At 36.1% G+C, this 19,575-nt stretch overlaps 1 protein-coding gene across 1 annotated transcript in view; it reads left to right on the plus strand.

The window, feature by feature from the left end:
- The window catches only part of LOC150101658 (uncharacterized), a 321,244-nt gene that overhangs the window by 57,625 nt on the left and 244,044 nt on the right, over positions 1-19,575 (plus strand). Inside the window, exon 2 of the mRNA XM_090399849.1 lies at positions 2,287-4,657. Coding sequence (XP_090255975.1) covers positions 2,626-4,657 — 2,032 coding nt within the window. The 5' untranslated portion in view covers positions 2,287-2,625. The remainder of the gene's footprint in view (positions 1-2,286; positions 4,658-19,575) is intronic.

A 19,575-nucleotide genomic window follows, 5' to 3' on the forward strand; every position in this document is an offset into this window, starting at 1 on the left:
TCGGCAGACTCATTGTGGGAAGTTTTATGGACTATAAAACTCACGTGAAATTAAGATTAGTTATAAAACGAGATGGCTGCAATTGTCTTCAGGAAGCGACGAAAGGGATGGCCGGCTGCCAACTAATTTCTAAAAGTTAGGGCTTTTACATATAACATTTATAATTAGTAAACCAGATGAATGTAACTCGCCATTGGAATTGTTGTTATTAAGAAAGCTCTACTGATTCAAACACTTATTGTGGAGAGACTATAACTTAAAATTCCTTGTGCACTGAACACCATTTATAACTTGTTTACACTCTCCGTTTACCTACCCATTTCCCTTACTTACTATCCTTATACAACTTCCAGAGATGTCTTGTCTCTTCTTCTGAGCCTTGCATCTTTTCACTTCGTGAAAAATTTCTCCAGCGTTAATATGGTATTAACCCCCTCACCAACTTTTCTCACTCGTATCGCTCATCCTCCTATCCACCAGGCTCTGTAGATGGCATTCGTTCAAAACCGTTCCCCCTCTTCAAATTATCTTCATTTCCTGGAAAACGAGATGACCAAATCTGTATACAGTAGTCCAAAAATGTGGCGTCATCAAAGCCTTCTTCATTGGAATTAGAATCTATTTATTTTTACGTCATTATTATCATCACCCCTCATCATTGCCATAATGCCTCCGTAATTGCCATAATTGCCTTATAATGCCTCCGTAGCGCAATTGGAAGAACGACGGTACATTGCGCCCTTCGATTGGAATAGGCCTAAGTTCGATTCTCGTCGCGACGGGAGGAATCTTTATCTGGTCGATTTCAATCGAAGGTGAGTTAGCCGATCTCATATGGAGGTAGCAGGGTTTTTTCTCCCGGAAACTCGGGTTTTTCATCCCGCATACATACAAATCGGCCCATCAGAACACACGCAATTTACAGACAAAAATTACTAGTTGTGGTGGTGTTGGAAGTGGGCGGTAGATGGCGTTGATGGAGATGATTCGTAGTAGAGGTTAGGTGTAGAGAGAATTGTAGATGTCCTCCCACGATGAGTCTTCGGACTCCTTGGAGGTATCAGGAATAATAATAATAATAATAATAATAATAATAACCATAGTTGTCCTCATAATGTTCACAATATGGTCGCTGATTTTCTTATCTTTGTCCAACATCACTCCAAATCACTTATCTTCTTTAATATATTCCCACCTATTAACAATCTGTCATTATCTTCCAAATCCTTACACTTTTCAGTACTGAATTGGCACCCCATTCAAATCCTCATGGAATGATTCGTTTCTCATAGTTTCTCCGCAGTTTGCATCATTTGTAAACAGCTGCATATTCCCTGTTAATTTTCTCCCAGTATTAATGGCATAAGTTAAAATATAACATTCTTAAAACATACTACTAGTAATTTTTTCCTACTGGGACACTGCTTTATTACTGCCAGATTAACGTTGAGGGTTAATTGACCAAACTCTCTGGATTAGGAAGTTTCATAGTTTCATATTCATTTCATATTAATATTTTGGATAAACTACATGCTACTATAAGAATTTCGGTGCGCGTTTATTATAATTAATACATCTCCACCTTACAGTATTGCAAAAAAAAAAAAAAAAAGTAATTTTAGTTTATATTAAACCATATGGGTAACTTTTAGTGACATGGAAATCGCACTTTGTGAAATAAAAATAAAATAAAACTTTCATTTTTGACTAAAGTCGGTAAAAGTGTATCTATACTTTCTGGGGATTTAGAAAGGTGTAACTTTTTATTTATTTTATTTTGTTTTTGTTAAGGTTAATTTACTTTTTTTAACGCATATGTCTATGTCTAGATATTCCTATCATTGGCGGAAATTGGTTCGAACAAGATATTCTCCCAGACACTGGATTAGAAAAAGAAAAACTTCCGATTAATAAGTATACCAGAATCATGCAGCTGCTAAAAAATAAAAATAAAATAAAAAGTTCCTTCTTTATAAATTCTTGCAAAAATCCAACTGGTCTAAGTTTAAACCAGCACATTAATTATAATTAATTTCAGGCTCCTTATTTGTAATGCTCATCTCATTTTTTCCTTTTTTTTTATTTTAAATCTCAAAATTAGAGAACTAATTTCTGCTCTTGGAAGTATATATTTATTACAAATATTTTACTGTAATAGTTAATAAGATTATATTATGCACATCTTGGTACATTACATCTCAGCTTTATTAACTGATTTCTATATATATGACTGCGCAAAATTTTTCAATTGGTTAAAAACGTTTTTTTTTTTTTTTAATTTTATAGGGTAATACTACACGATTGTCTTCATTGGGCTGGTATTTTATAACCGGAAGGTATCTGTTCGTTCAAACACAGTGTCTACAGTGTAATTCTTTCCGTATCAAAATGTCCAATTGAAAATTTAAAAAAAAAAAAAAAAAGAAGAAGCTTCAGCTTTGAGCCATGGCTTTCTGATTTGTCACGTGGTTCTAAACTCACTCATCCTTTTCCCTCACCTGTAATGACGACCATCGTTCCGCTAACAAGTTATTCGCAATCCCCCTATACCGGACTTCCCGTAGAACTTTACATGGCTCAGTGGTCATCTATAACCGATGTCCGTGATAACACTACAGACCGGTCATGATAACAAACAGCGCGTGCATTTCAGTCTCTACAGCTCCGGATATCGTCCATTCGGAAGTTTACAACGAGTGGCAGTACTGGCGGTACAGTCTACCCAATTTGTCGGACGAAATTGAAGCTTTTCTTCATATTGACCATTTTGCAGTTAATAACGCTGCCGTGTCATCAGTGAGTAGAGATCTTTTGTATTTGCCTTCGAAACTATCAAGTCACCAAGTCGACATCACTTGCCACTCAACGACGTCGAGACCCAGTTTCGAGACTGCACGTGAGCAAAACAGGTGTGATGACGGAGGGAGTGTCTCATCTATGGAACCAACCGGTGCGCAGGGCCCGGTGAGTAGTAACTTTAGCGACGTAAAGCCCGTTGCTAAGGGCAACAGCGATGATGACTTCGAATTTTCTGTGCTCGGCGAGGCCGATAACTCGTCAAGTGCTCATAACGGCTCATGTAATACCGTTATTAACTTTTCTCTTTTTCCATTTATTAATGAGGATTGGGAAACTTTCCGGGACAATAATGAAGTATTTGAAGCGCCTTTATCTCCCTCTGAGTATAGTGGACTAATCCACGAAGGCAGTGGCGACGAACAAGCCCGTATTGATTCACTCGGTACACCTACAAGTATCGTACGCCTCGCACATTCCACCGGGAGACTTTCGTGTGGTGGATGTTACAGATTCGGCAGCCATAGCTGTGCATGTGAAGAACGTTCCGATGCCGCTTTTCAATCGCTATTACGTGATAATGCGGTCATTCAAGAACAACTTATACAGCCATGTGTTCAGGAAGAGGGATTTGCCTCTACACAACCCCCGGCCGCACTGTGCTCTACACTGTGTACGAATGACGTGAAGCGAGAGCAACACGATGTTAAGAGACAGTCTGATGGTGTAGAGATGGGGAATCTTTCAAGTCAGTCCGGTGAGAAGAAAGTCAAAGGACAGGTCCCTCCTACAGGGAAGGACATAAAAACAGAAGCAAAGGGAAGTCCTGGACGATTTAGACTGGGAAGAGATGTTAAGAAGCAGGTTTTTGGAAGTAAAACTCCAACTTCTTCTCCTGATATTAGCAAGAAAGGTAGAAAGGAAAAGCCTCCAGATAAAGAGAAAACTGCAAAACGTGCAGGACCAAGCCATACTGCTTCTAGGAAAGATGTCAAGAACGCTGTACCAGATGTTGTGGAAAGCACTCCAAGCCCAGAAAGTTCTCTTTCTAGCTCTCTGTATGTTGACACTGTTAGTCACTTGCCAACACCAGAAGAAGCAACAATATGTGATGGAGACTCTCTTCTTGATCATGTTCCAGATGATGGAACAACACTTCAAGATGCATCACCAGGGAGTCTTAGTGACATTACTGTGTTTTGTGATGACACAAAGAAGGACTTCTCCTCTTTACCAAAGGAACAATCACATTCACTGCCTTCATCTAGTTCTCAGTCTTGTCCAGGAACTCCAGATACATATGGTGATGGTTCATTAGTTTCTAGCAGTTATTCTTCTATACATGAGAATCGTTTTCGATCTCTAAGTGACATTCCAGAAGCATCTTCCTATACCAATTTAAAGGACCTACCTATATCAACTACAGGAAGTCTAGGAAGACGTGAGCCTAATGGGAACTATGGATCCAATGAATATTTTTCTGTTAAACACAGGGGATCCCTGGATACTGGAAGTTCAAGTCATCCTTTTACTCTTACACAGCATCGGAAGGTTATTCTTCCTCCTCATAAATTTGTTGCTCCACAACCCCAACCTCCTCCAACAACTACGGCTTCCACAAAGCGAGATATCTCAGGGTCTGAAGAGTGCTTGCGGCCAGCATCACTTTTTACCAATAGTGAGCATCCTTTTCCTATTGTCCGTCGCCATTCTTCCTATGGTGATGTGCCTCCTTTGGATGGAAACGTTTTACGGAAAGTTGCTTCTCTGACTCTTGATAAAGCCACTCTGGAATCTAAAGTGAACAGACCAAAATTTGTTCCAGAAAAACTGGATTTTAGTCTTTATGAAAAGTTTGAAGGTAAGCATATTTTCAATTGATATTTAAAATAATTAATTTTTTATTATACCATAAATGATCACTGCCATGGAAATATGCTTCACATTTAGTATATTCCCATTCAATGTTTAGCGTGTATGTGTATAATTTCAGTTGACTTTTCCATTGATTTGATATAATCCTACCTATAAATAGATTCAAGAGATAAAAGATGCTTGTCTCCTCATTTGAATGTAGTATTATTCTAGGTTTCCATTCAATTACAAGGCCCATCACAGGATGATATAAGAATATTAGCTTTCTGTCCATCAAATTCAAATATTTTATACCAAATATACTACCTATTTAATATTTCATAAACTTGTTTTTTTTTCCATCAGTTAATTTATTTTTTTAATTTTCCTTTGGTTACTTTATATGCACTTTACATTATCTAGTATCAATTTTGAAACTTTTATCAGTATATTAATAAAAGAAATATACGTCAATGATTAGATGAAATATGGCTTTCTAACTAATTGATGAAATCTAAGTAAAGAATTTTTTTTTTACAGGAACTTATAGATAGTGTAAAGAACAATATCATTAAATTAATATTTAATTAATATTAAATCAAAAGTTTCAAAATTAGAAAATTTCTCAGGGCTGAAGCAGATTCCAGGAATAACCTCTTATATTTATATTTGCTGTGGTGCAAAAGAGTGGCCTTCTTCCAGCATATCCTGTGCTGCATGTCTGTTATTATTTCCTGAAAAATAATAGTTATGAATAGCCAACATATAAGCCTTTCAATAAGAATAACAGAAGTTGGGTATTTTTACATAAAATTAAATTTCATGGTTCTGAAATTCATTTGATCTGTTATTATTAAAAACACTGAAATTAATTATATTAAAAAAGTAATAAATGCTAAAACATCTAATAATGGTCATTCATTATCTTCTTCCTAAAACTAAAGCAATCCATCTGTGTTGCACATCAAGGCAATGTGTGCAATCTTTTTATTAATTCGTGTAAGGTTCTCCCCCCCCATTCCTCGACTGCACCTTAGGACCGGTTGAGCCCTCCTAATGAGGGATTAAGTACTATATCCTATGATTGTAGCCTGTGTGTTCACAGGGCCAGTTTGCAGGATGAAAAACCCCACATAAACTAGGGGAAAAAACCTCCGCTGTTCACGCCCAATACCAGCTAATTTGGATATGGCTGAGAAAGATCCTTAAGCTCCTCACGTCATCGATGGGAATCGAACCTAGGACACTCCTTTCCCAGGCATATTGTTGCATCATCTGTGCAGTTAGCCACTAGGCTAGCTGTGTAGACGATGTGTGCAATAACAATTAGTGTTTACATTACACCGATTATAGTATCACTAGGACATGAAAGTTCTATAATAAAATTAGCTGCTTAACACACAATGTGATTAAATCTTTCATATTACATAAATAACTTTAGCACACATTAAATTTTTTTATGTAGTGTCAAAAATTTATAAAATAATTTTTTTATGCTATAGAAATTTTTTTGTTCATATTATGATGGGATCTAAAAATACTGCTGATTATTGCTGAGAGTATGTGTAGTTGCTACAATTAGCAGTGCAAATGTTTTTTGTTTGATTTTATTTCTGTAGGAAATTAGTTATAATTTTTTTGTGTCTAAAGAAGAATTAAAACTTAAAGCAGTTATGTTTTATTTTTTTTTTTTTGTACTTTTATTTTGTTAGGTGAGAAATATGAAAATTTACACAATTTCTAATGTATTGTTTTAGTGCCTTTTGGCAGCACTAAATGTTCGAAATACATAATTCTGAATAAGAATGATAAATATAGTTTATAATATAATTAACTCTTTTGTTCAAAAATAATTAAAAGAAAGTAGAATTCAATTCTTTTTCCTGTAGATAACAATTAGTGTATATGATCATGAAGGAACTTAAACAGGAATCATGCTATTTGCTATTTGGCTCTCACTCTCTTCCAAACAGCTTCATGTTCAGTATTACATTTTTTTTTTTAAAGTAATGCATGATTGAAAAGTAGTTGATTCACCTTCCATTTATAGAATGCTGTCTTTCAGTGAAATATTATTTATTATCTTTCATAAACCCTTGATGAGTCCTTGACACTCTTTGGTCTTCTCGAATAATTATAATAAATGTATACCAACAATTTTTAAGCTTTACAAAACCTTTCTGCAACTAAAATAAAAAAAGTTTTTTTTTTCTTCTTAAATCTGTATTTAGAGAGTTTATGTTTTCATAATTTTTTTATTATAAGCACAGAAAGTGTATCCCACATCGTTTAGCCCTTATTTGTTAAAAATCGAAAATTCTGTTTTGGAGAAGTGTATTTTTCATAAATTGATGGTAGTTGTCAGACAGTTTACTTGCAAAATAGTTTTTTTTTTGTACTGCTTCTAATTAAACATGAAATTTTGTTTCAAAGGATTTATAGGCTTCTAAGATTTATGTTAGACTACTTAAATAAATGTTCACTCAGATAATTTATTATATTATCCCCCCCTCTCCTCTCCTGCAAAGTTGTGTAATTTTCTTACCTTCATTTTGAAAAAGTAGCAGAAGATGTGAAGAAGAAAATTAAGGATGAATAGATTTGAAATTTAAAAATAAAATAATGTATGGATGTATTTATTCTCATGGAAATTCTTTAAGGGCATCTGTTTGCATTACCTTCTTTTTATACTTCTCAGAAATTAATCATGTAATTAAGCTTAATTTATATTTTTAGAGTGCCTTTGTTTCTGTATACTGTAATGCAAATGAAAATCGCTTTTATTTTTGCACATTAATTAGTCACTCAGAATTTGTTGCAGCTTTGTCCCATATATTTTCTTAGTTATAGCTTTCACTATTCTATGTTTGAACCAGCTTGTATTGCTGTACCCAGCTTCCTTAACAAGGATGTTAAACATACAAGGGAGTAGGATTACTGGTTTAGGTTACACAAAATCAAAAATGAAGCAAGTGTATTTGGCCTATAAATTGCACATGTTCTCTAGCTGGATTGCATGCTTTAGATGAAAATATGGAGATTCTTAAGAAAGAATTTAGCTATTGACAGTGCTACAAGGTATTGCACATATCAAACACTACTTTCAGAAATATTTCAGTCATGCACACACATCTCAAATGTAAGAAAACTGTTCCAACAATAGTTTTTATTGTACAGAAGTTTTTTCAGTTTATTACAATCGTTTATTTCATATTTCCAGTTTTTGATTATGAAAATTGCTGCCACTTTATTATTTAAACTCTATTGAGTTAAGCTCATCATGTGATGAAGAAGAGATTATGGAATAGATGTTTTACACAGAGAGTGGTGGGTGTGTGGAATGTATTGCCAAGAATGTCTTGTGAGTGATAGGGGTGCAAATAAGTTTTAGATTCAGTATGATAGGTAAGTTTCCAACTGAGTGAGACATCCCATGATGAGCTTTACTCAATAGAGTTTAAATAATAAAGTATTATCCAGGTTATACCATATTTATCTAAGTTGACCCAGTTGGCCAGGCTGAGTATATTATAAGTCTCTAACAGGCCATAGGATGGAATCCAATGTGCAGATGTTTTTTTAATATCTTTAGGTGAAAGATGAATTTCATTATCTAGTGTAAAATCAGCATCCTGCTCATTGGAGGTAGGTTTGAAGTGGTGAAAAAACATTTCATGTATATCTAAAGCAGGATTACTAGAATATCTAACCTTTAGCCGACCCAACAGATTTATAGTCCTTATGTAGTAGGATGCACATAAAAACAAAGACAGAGCTGACAGAGCATTTAGAACTACTTCTGGTGATGTATTCAACTCATTCACCACTCTCCAAGCAAAAATATCTTTATTTGTCTTTATTTTTTCCCCTCTTATCATGAAAATTTTCTGTATACAAGATGGTTTTCAAACCAATTTTAACTTATAGATCTGAGAGATGGGTTAGAAATAAAACACATGACCAAAGATATGAGTCCTGAGGAAGATTCAGAGATTGAACAGATGGCATCGATGGCAGAATCATATTAAAAATAATGATATGAAGAAGTAACTTGACATCATTGACATTCAATATATGTGAGTAAAGCTAATCCTGTATACCCTCTGAGGGCAGATATCAGGAATTTGATGATGGTGATGATCTGTGTTATTATTAAGACCTCCATGGAGTCAAGACTCATTGTGGGAGGTCATACTGGTACACACACGGTTTATCATACGGCACTTTAAATATGTTCAGTGTTTCTGCACGTACCACACTCTTGGGCAAAGCATTCCAATCTCTCACCACTCTCCATGCAAAAAACCTACTCCTCATCCCCTTGCTCATACTCTTCTCTTACAGCTTCCAGGGATGACCTCTTGTTCTCTCCCTATCTTCAGCTATTCTATGTAACCCCCCCCCCCACATTAATCTGGTAATAACCTCTTAACAGCTTATATGGCTTGATCATATTCCCTCTCCTTCTCCTCCTCCACCTCCTCCTCCTCTTATCCACCAGTTTTTGCAAATTGCATTTTTTCAATCTTGCTGTTTGTCTTCATACTCAACATTACAGAGAGCACCTCAGTCAACTGTCTCTGGACATTTTCCAATATATCTTCATCTTTTTGAAAACTACCGAAGTGACCAAATCTGTGCAGTAATTCATATGTTGCCTGATCAAAGCCCTATACATGGTAACCATAACATCCTTACATCTACAATTCAGTGCTATCTGCATCATTCCCATTATCTGCTGTGCTGTCCTCACAATTTTAGCAATATGTACCCGAAATTTTAGGTCCTCCACAATCACTCCCACATCTCCTCTACCTCTTCCAAGATATTTTCACTGATTGTATACTTTACATCCCATCTCTGCTTCCCAAATTTCAAAACCTTACACTTTGCAACATTGAATTAACAACAGGACTCATTTAAGTATTTAGCCAGTGTATTCCAGTCTTGCAAAAGCCACAGCATTCACTCTACTCCTGACAGTTCTCCCCAACTTTGCATCATCTGCACACAACTGCATATCACTGTTCAGACTGCTTCCAATATCATTTACATACAAATTAAACAGCAATGGACCCAAAACAGACCCTTGGGGTACACCACTAGTCAGGGGCGCACCGCCCATATGTGCAGTGTGTGTGATGCACACAGGCACCAGGATTGTAAAGGCGCCAAAGAGGAGGAAATACTTAAAAAAAAACAAAACGTTTTTTTAAAGTGATTTTTTTTATTGGAGGGGGGGAGGATAGGGGTGCCAACTAAAGTTTTGCACACAGGTGCCGGACACTACTGGCATGCCCCTGCCACTAGTAACTTTCTTCTTCTGCGATTTCACTCCTCCATAGACAACTCACTGATGCCTATCACACAACCAATCTACTGTTCAGCCCTGTCTATTTCAGTTTAATTACCATCTTGTCATGTGATAATTTATCAAAGGCCTTTGCAAAATCTAAATATATCATTGTGTATTCATCACCCTTATCCAATTTGCCACTTTATTATAAGAAGTCAGCAGACTCCTAAAACATGATCTTCCTTTAACAAACCCATGCTGACCACCATAGAGTATTTTTCTGTTGTCAACCCAGTTCTGAACCTAACTAACCTCTCTAACACTTTAATGACAACTCCAGACACACAGACTGGCCTATAATTCAAAGTCCTAGTCTTATCCATCTCCCTTATGAATCGGAACAATTTTACCCTCTTTCCACTCCTTTGTTATAAAGCATGTTTTTATCATATCTCCTCACTTTTGTGCATTGACCAAGTAAATTACATGGAGCATTCCACAGACCTGTCACTATCCTGGTCACACATCTCTGGATCTTCATGACCACTTCTTCTCATCTCATCTCATCTTCCTTATACCCTCTTTTACCTTGCGGTGTCGAGGGTCCATTGATCATCGGACCTCACTCCGTTTACAGGATAAGGTGATCAGCCTTATGCCCCTGTACATCCTATAGCCTGTAGTGTTGAGTTCTCAAGGCCAGTTTGCCTGCTTTGCGGGATGAAAAACCCCAGAATAAACTGGGGAAAAAACCCTGCTGTCCACGCCCAAGACTGGCTAACTTGGCTATAGCTGAGGAAGATCCTTCAGCTCCTCACATCACCGACAGGAATCGAACCTAGGACACTCCTTCCCCAGGCATTTGGTTGCGAAGCGCATGGCCACTAGGCTAACCGCACGGACCTGACCACTTCTTCATCCTTCAAAAAAAAAAACAAAACAGATGACTAAATCTAGTCTAGCTGTCACAGTGGTGAAAACCTCATAAAGTGGGCTAATAGTTGTCTTATCTCTACTTGCCATTGTGTGTTCCTCAACATTAAAGTGATCCTTCATGTTATTTTGACTATGTTTGCAGTAATCTCTGAACCTCAACTTCCTGTCTACCATCATCAGTTTCTTGTAGTACAGTCCCATCAATATACTGTAACACAGCTTATAATTTTTTTTCAGCTCAAAATACACATTTCCATATTACTCTTTATTTCCTTGAGTCTAATTAGTTAATTTCATCTGGTAATTTGCTATTTTTAGCCAGATTGTTGGCAGATTATCAAACCTTGTCAGGTGAGATTGCTAGTAAAAATATGTAGAAGGGTAGGCTGAGAAATAATGCCTATTGTTATCTTATTTTTGTTGTTTACTTTTTAAGTATGTGATTAATGTAGTATTCCAACATTTGCAATAATAATAGTTTAGACTATACTCAAAATCAAACATCATATAGAAACTACATCTTCCCTCTGAGTAGGAAACAAAAGATTACAGAATTGTCATCTAATTGCCAGTTAGTAAAATTCATAGGTTACTGAACAGTATTTAAGAGGTCTCTGGTTAGAGATAGATTATTGTTAATCAAAGACAACACCCATCCCTAGCTTCAGCTACTTAAAACACTTAGATTAACCATTGTTCAAAATGTTGTTTGTGTATCTCCATGAGTTTCACATGTCATGAAACAACAAAAGCAGAATAGTACATAGGACAGCATGCCTTCTGCATAAAGCAAGAAATTCTTTACAAAAAAAAAAAATAAATCTAATAGGGCAATATATGGAACTATGGTACTGGAAAACAAAAGGAAACAATTTTTTGTATATTTTATTTTATATATATATATATATATATATATTTAGTCATTAAATCTATGTTTTTAAAATGTGTGTGTGTGTGTGTGTGTGAGAGAGAGAGATGTATATTGCTATAGACATGGAGGGTAATGAGAAGGAAATAAACGTATAGGCAAATTGCCTAGCTAGCAAGAAATTAGTGATCATTATGGGTGACTTTAATTATGCTGATATAGACTGGAATCAAGAGACTGCATCTGGGGGACAAAGAAAATGAATTTCTGGAGTTTTCGAAAGACAATTACCTTAGGCAGTACGTAATGGAGGGTACATGAGGATCAAGAGTATGGGATTTGATCATTTCACCAGATGATGTTATTATAAAGGGGGTGTCAAATCTTCCACCAGTTGGTGAGAGTGACTATGAGGTAATCACTTGCAGGGTGACCAGTCATTCGAAGACATCTGTTAGAAAGGGATATATATGGAATTATAAGGCTGATAATTAGGAAAAGCTCAGGAAAAAGCTTGTGGTAATAAATTGCAAAGAGGAACTGGATGGAAAGGATATCAATGCTGCTTGGGCCCTACTCAAGAACTATTTGGTGGAGGCAATATCAGAATGCATTCCAAATGTTAAGAGGGTAAATAGAGCACGTGTGAAGCATGAATCAAAAGATAAGGGTATCATTCTGAAAGAAGAAGGTATTATGGAAGAAGCACAAGATGAGTAGTTATAACAACCAGTTGCTTGAGAAGTACAAAGAGCAGGCAAGGAAGATGACTCGCTTGATGAGGGTAGCAAAACTGCAATATGAGCAGTAGTTAGCTAAAGCAGCCAAAACAATCCTAAGGATTTTTTTCAATATGTGGCCAGTAGAAGAAAAAATGATTATGATAGGATGCGATTGATTTGTGAAAATGAAGGAATGATAATAGCTGTGGAGGATATAGTTGAGATATTTAATGAGCACATTATAAAGGTATTTCATTCTTCTGAATGTGATATCATGCAGAACTTGAAAGCAGTGGGGAAGGAGGAGGAACTGTTAGTAAATGAAAAGGAAGTATATGAGGAATTGAAAATAGACTGGGCTGCAGGACTTGATGCAATTTCACCACATGTTTTGAGGGAATGTTCCAGGGAATTAAACCACAGATTTTACATATCTTTTCAACATGAGTCTTTCACTGGGTCAAGTTCCAAAGGAGTGGAAAGATGGTAAAATTGTTCCAGTTCATAAGGGAGGTGATAAGAGTAGGGCTTTGAATTATAGACCAGTCTGTGTGTCTGGAGTTGTGGTTAAGGTATTAGAGAAGTTAGTTAGGGCCAAGATTCAGATTTCAGTTGACAACAGAAAAATACTTTTTGGTGGCCAGAATGGATTTACTAGAGGAAGATCGTGCTTTAGCAATCTGTTTACTTTTTTATAATAAGTGACAAATGCATTGGATAAAGGTGTTGCATATACAGTGTATATTTAGATTTTGCAAAACTGTTTGATAAATTGCCACATGACAAGCTGGTAATTAAATTGGAACGGATGGGACTGAACAGTAGATTAGTTTGCTGTATTGGAGATTGGCTGTCTGATAGTATCAGCGAGTTGTCTATGGAGGAGTGATATCCCAGAGGAGGAAAGCTACTAGTGGTGTACCCCAAGCAATGGACCCTGTGTTGGGTCCATTGCTATTTAATTTGAATGTAAATGATATTTGGAGAGGTCTGAATGGTGATATGCAGTTGTTTGCAGATGATGCAAAGTTGGGGAGAGCTATCAGGAGAAGAGTGGATGCTGTAGCTTTGCAAGAGGGCTTGAATACACTAGCTGAAAGGGTAAGTGAGTAGGGATGTCAATTCAATATTGCAAAGTAAGATTTTGAAATTTGAGAAGCAGAGATGGGATGTAGAGAGTACACAATTAGTGAAAATATCCTGGTAGAGGATATGAGAGATCTAGGAATGATTGTAGAAAAGGACCTAAAAGTTTTGGACATATTACTAAAATTGTGAGGACAACACAAATAATGGGAATGATGCAGAGGGCACTGAATTGTAGAAGTAAAGATGTTATGGTTCTCTTGTATAAGGCTTTGATCAGTCCACAAATAGATTACTGTGTGCAGATTTGGTCACCTGGCTTTCAAAAAGATGAATATGTATTGGAATAGGTTCAGAGATGATTGACTAAGGTGGTTTCTGGTCTCTGGAATGTTGAATATGAGTATGAAGACAGATTGACAAAATTCATTTTGCAGAAATTGGTGGATAGAAGGAGGAGAGGGGATATGATCGAGACATATAGATTAATGACTGGGAGGTTTTGCAGATGGGTGAAGATAGGAAGATAACAAGAGGTCATCCATGGCAGTTGTATAAGGAGATTGTGAGCAAGGAAGTGAGGAGCAAGTTTTTTGCATTGAGAGTGGTGAATGATTGGAATGCATTGCTCGAGAGTGTGGTGTACACAGAGACAGTGAGCATTATTTAAGGCATGGTATGATAAACTGTGTGTATAACAGTGGACCTCCCATGATGAGTTTTGACTCCATGGAGGTTTTTATAATAATTGTGTGTGTGTGTGTGTGTGTGTGTGTGTGTGTGTGTGTGTGTGTGTGTGTGTGTTTATAATTATTAACTGACTTAAACACAGAGGAAAAAATATATAAGAGATTTAATAAGGTTTCACTGCTAGTTTCATTGGAAATGCCGACTTCATCAGGTGAATACAGTATCAGGGAGTAAACAACATCTTAAAAATATATTGTACTTTAAAGAAACAGAGTTTAGAACAAGTAGTAGTTATGTTTGAAATGGAGTCCGAGCGTTAGTTGTTGTGCGAAGCACTTTGCATGTGAATGATATCATGAGTACGCCAAAACTTGATTACAGTGCTTTGTGAATCGGGTAGGCTGTAACTGAGATTGCTCTTTAGACGGGCAGGGTCGAGAGCTATTTCTTTGGATTCTAAGATACATCTCATTAATTCATCAGAGCATTTACGGATGCTTGAAGTTAAGTTCCAGTCTATTTGATGTTGTTGTCCTTCAACATTGGTATTAGCAGAGAATAAAATGCGGCTGGATAGGGCACTAGCATGGGTTCTGTTGTAAGAAATGTCACTTTGATGTTCTTCTAGGTGGAGAGATGGACTTTTCTGTCTGGCAATAATATGGCTTGCTGCAACTGCAAATGATTTTGTAAACTCCTGGGAACTGAAGAAGGTTGTGTTTTACTTTAGGTTGACTGAGGCGAGATCGAAGTTTTGGTAAGGTGGAAAAATATGTTTTAACATTAAATTTCTTCAAGATTCTCTCTCCACCTAGAAGAACATCAGAACCCATGCTAGTAGCATTTTATTCTCTGCTAATACCAATGTTGAAGGACAACAACATCAAATAGACTGGAACTTAACTTCAAGCATCCGTAAATGCTCTGATGAATTAAAGAGATGTATCTTGGAATCCAAAGAAATAGCTGTCGACCCTGCCGATCTAAACAGCAATCTCAGTTACAGCCTACCTGATTCACATAGCGCTGTAATCCAGTTTTGGCGTACTCATGATATCATTCACACGCAAAGTGCTTCACGCCAGAACTAACGCTCAGACTCCATTTCAAGCACAATTACTACTTGTTCTGTTGGCATAGTCTCCCTCGATGAGTCTTTGGACTCTATGGAGGTGTCAAATAATAATAATAATAATAATAATAAACTCTGTGTTTATTATTATTGTTATTATAATAATAATAAACACAGTTTATTATTATATATTTTTAAGATGTTGTTTACTCCCTGGTACTGTATTCACCTGATGATGTGGCATTTCTGATGAAACTAGTAGTAAAACCTTATTGAATCTCTTATATATTTTTTCTCAGTGTTTAAGTCAGATAATAATTATAAACATGTCATTAAACTAAGTCAATCGCTCTGAAAAAAAAAATATATATATATATATACATATTTGCTATACACATCTGTATCCTTTTATTTATTACACAGTGAGGGTGAAGTAACTCAGGATACTTTGCCTTTTAGAATTATTATTATTATTATGCGAAACCCCTAACCAGTCCCACACCTCGTCATGGGTGGGCACTCTGTTCTACTCCATGTCACTGTCTCCCTCCAACTACACACAACTCACCACCTCCACTCCACGATTTAATTCACCAGCTGCATGCTATGACATTACTCCCATCAATACACAATGCTATCTACTGTCCATCATCACTAATGGTGCAATCTGTAAATTGCATATGTTTTCTTTGGCCAATTTAGCCAGAGTTTCTAGGAGAAAAATGGCTTGCTACCTCCATATGTAAATTCTTGCAAATTCTTTAGATAAGCGGATGGCATCACTATGGATTTGCTTTATTTCACAGAAAAGTTTGAGAAACGTCTTTTGGACTACTACACATATAGTTCAGGTATTTGGTACTATTATGTGGACACCATTTTGCTATTTAGCTAGCCTCTTGACACCTTTCTTTAAAAATTTGTCTTTCATTCCCCCAGATCCAGTTTTCATTGGAAGTAGAGTCTAACAAAGGCTTGTCCATTTTACTCCTCAGGCAAGATAATGGCAGCATCTATTCAGCATATAGAAAAAAAAAAAAACATTTAGTTAGATCTCTGTTATACAGTCACAGTTACATCATTATTCAGATCAAAAGGTGTGTGTGTCTGTCACCATGATTATTGAGCACGCATGCATGCACACACACACATACCTTTCCATTTACCCATTTTTTTCTACAAGAACTAAACACCATCTTTAGTCATCAATAATGGATTTGATATCAATTCTGTTTTTGGAATTGATAGCAGTACTATCATTTAGTGCTCTATAAACAAAATGAATATTAAATCTGTTTATTTTTATTTGTTATAGAGTCTAATTTTTCACCTAAAGAGCATATATAGAGCTTGTTGTTATGTGGTTTCAGTTTACGAATGCATTGCCAGAATCATTTAGCTCTCTCTCTCTCTCAACCTCTAATCTGATTATTGCATGCTGAAGTTTACAGGATTCTGTGTCATATGATCTCATGTATTTTGGACCAACTTGACAAATCAACTTCCATCTACTGAGAAGAGCACCAGTATTTTTACATTGTCCTAATATCTGAGTTTTGTCTTTGTCATATCATTTCCACTAATCAAGAACTCGATGTGACAAAACTAGAGATCACCACAGAAGCAGTTTCCTTTTGGAAAGATACTTCAAGGGATATTTACAAACCAGTTCTCAACTGTAATGATTGTCTCAGTCTAGAAGTGTTTTTTTAGCCACCATCCTACCCTGTCTTTTCAATTATAATGCTCATTCTGTTGTATATACATGCATACTCAACTGAAATGTGATTAACCTGCTGTTGTCTTGTATATTAAACCCTAATGTTGACTCGAATATTAGGTATTATTAGACCTCCTTTATAATTTCCATTGTTCAGTTTTTATCATAAATGCACTTTCAGAAGACTTGAAAAGAGCATTTATGATAAAGCATGTTCAGATATAAATGTGCTGATTTACCAGACCATTATCAAAGAAGAAAGGTCAACTATTAATTGTCATCCTTCATTGTGTGTTTAGGCTTAACTGTTGGGTGGAACTCATGCTAGAGGCTTAATGAAGTAAAAACAACACTGAGAAAGGATTAAATATGATGTTTAATTCTTCCAGTATTTTGTCTCAGTCACCAAAACATCTTCAGGGAATGCAATATAAATTGTAACTTACACACACAACACAAAATTAAGTGAAACTAATCCTAACTAGGAAGGGCACCCTTTATGGAGGATGTGGCTGTAATATGATTCTCAGAGATCTAGCATCTCTGAGAATTAATGTTTCTCATATTTTGGAAGTTCAACGCATCCATATTTATTTAGATTGGGATGTAGATTTTTTTTTTTTTTACTCAGTTACAAAATAAATTAAACTTGCCAAGAAATTATATTTTTGTTTAATCCTTTAGCCAAGTGCAAGGAAACAACATGTGCACATGAAGTATCTTCATGACAAGGCTGCTTGTACACAGAGGCCTCCTTCCACCCCATCCCTTAGGGTGGGTTGAGTCCTCCTAACGAAGGATTAAGTATGTATTTTATGACTATAGATCTGTGTGTGTGTGTGTGTGTGTGTGTGTGTGTGTGTGTGTGTGTGTTCACGGGGCCTGTTTATCTGTTCTGAGGAATGAAAAGCCTGAGTTTCCAGGTCAGAAATCCCTCTACCTCTGTCAGAGACCAGCTAACTCATCTTTAGTCAATTGAGACCATGGACGGGAATCAAACATAGGTCCTTCCTACCAAAAGGCTTAGTCTATACCGACTGAGCTATGGAAGCTCTAAGCTTGATTACATGTTCAGTTGGCTTAGTATTTATTCCATCATGTAAAGCACACTTCCTTTCAGATGTGTATATGCCATGCATTATTGAACGGGTCACTACCCAAACTGGTTTCACCCTTTATTGGAGTCTTGTCAATAAAAGTTCAGATACATTGGAGCCCAGTTGCTATGGTGTAAAATTGCATCATAGCTTGTAATGCATTTCTAAGAAGTTTTACAACTTTAAATAAAGTTTTATATTTATTATTCAATTTTAGTTCATGCTCCAGTCATTTTTGTATTTAAAAACAAAGATCATATCAAAACCTAAGGGGTATTATTTCAAGTTTTTTTTTTAATGCATTGCAATTCCTTTTACATTATATCCTGAAACTCCCTTTACTCTAGAATATATTAGGATGTGAGAGGAGGAGTTGTTTGATCATAATTATAGGTACATGATACGTTAACACATGAGTAACATGGTGTGGATCTTTGTTCGCACATATAGCTATTCATAGTGGGCTTAGTCACGTGATGAACCTAGGCCTTACATTATGGTGTCATTTTGAAAAGCACCACGAAATCACTTTTTTGTTGTTATCAGGTTTGGTGTGCTTATTGTTAACACCCTGTTTGATGGCACTTCACATTTCAACTTGCAAACCAGTTTAGCAAGTGGCCTACATCGTTTTGACTAATACAAAATACATTCACCATGCGTTAAAGTAAAACGTAAACTATAGACAAATGAAAAAAAGTAAAGAGTGTTATATAAAGTTTTGTTTGAGATGGATGTGACATTTGCTTTCATGACGTCGCATCCAGTTTACTGCGATCCTTTTGACCAATTGGGATGCTATTCTGCAGTCTAAGACAAATAAACAATTAAGAAAATAAGTAAACCACTCTGTCAAAACTATATGTAAGACAGATGCCAAAATAATAATAACGCTGACTTTTTCGTTTTTGATTTACAAAAAAAACCTGAGTTTCTTCCTCGAGAAGAACTTCTTTTTTATTATCTGAGTCAAACATTGATTAGCTCAGTTAGCTTGAAAAAGTCTAGAAAAGTTTCTCTACTTTGAGACAAGAATTGCACGTCATTCTTTCGGTGATCTGATGTCATCACGGAAGGCACCAAGTAGGAGTAATTTACCTAACTATTAAAATAATATATATGTTTTACATGAATAATTCTTGAAGTTGAAAAAAACAGTCTAAAGAAACAGAGAACTTAGCACATGAAGAGTAAATCATATTCGTTCTGAGATATTTTTATAGCACAACAGTTGTAGAGAAGAACAAGTAGTACAACATGGTGATAATAAGAATATCAGCATGCAAAGGTGTTAAGTAAGTTGAAACAAATTGGAAGTGGATATAGGATTGGTGAAATGGATAAGAAGGTGATTGTCAGACAGACATCAGAGAGTAGTGGATGGTGAAGCAGAGTCAAAAGTCAAAAGATTTACCAGGGGTGTTCCACAAGCCTAGGT

The sequence above is a fragment of the Typopeltis vanoorti genome, chromosome 11 (assembly GCF_054136105.1).
Source record: "Typopeltis vanoorti isolate ZY-2024b chromosome 11, IOZ_Tvanoo_1.0, whole genome shotgun sequence".
Classification (NCBI taxonomy): Eukaryota; Metazoa; Arthropoda; class Arachnida; order Uropygi; family Thelyphonidae; genus Typopeltis; species Typopeltis vanoorti.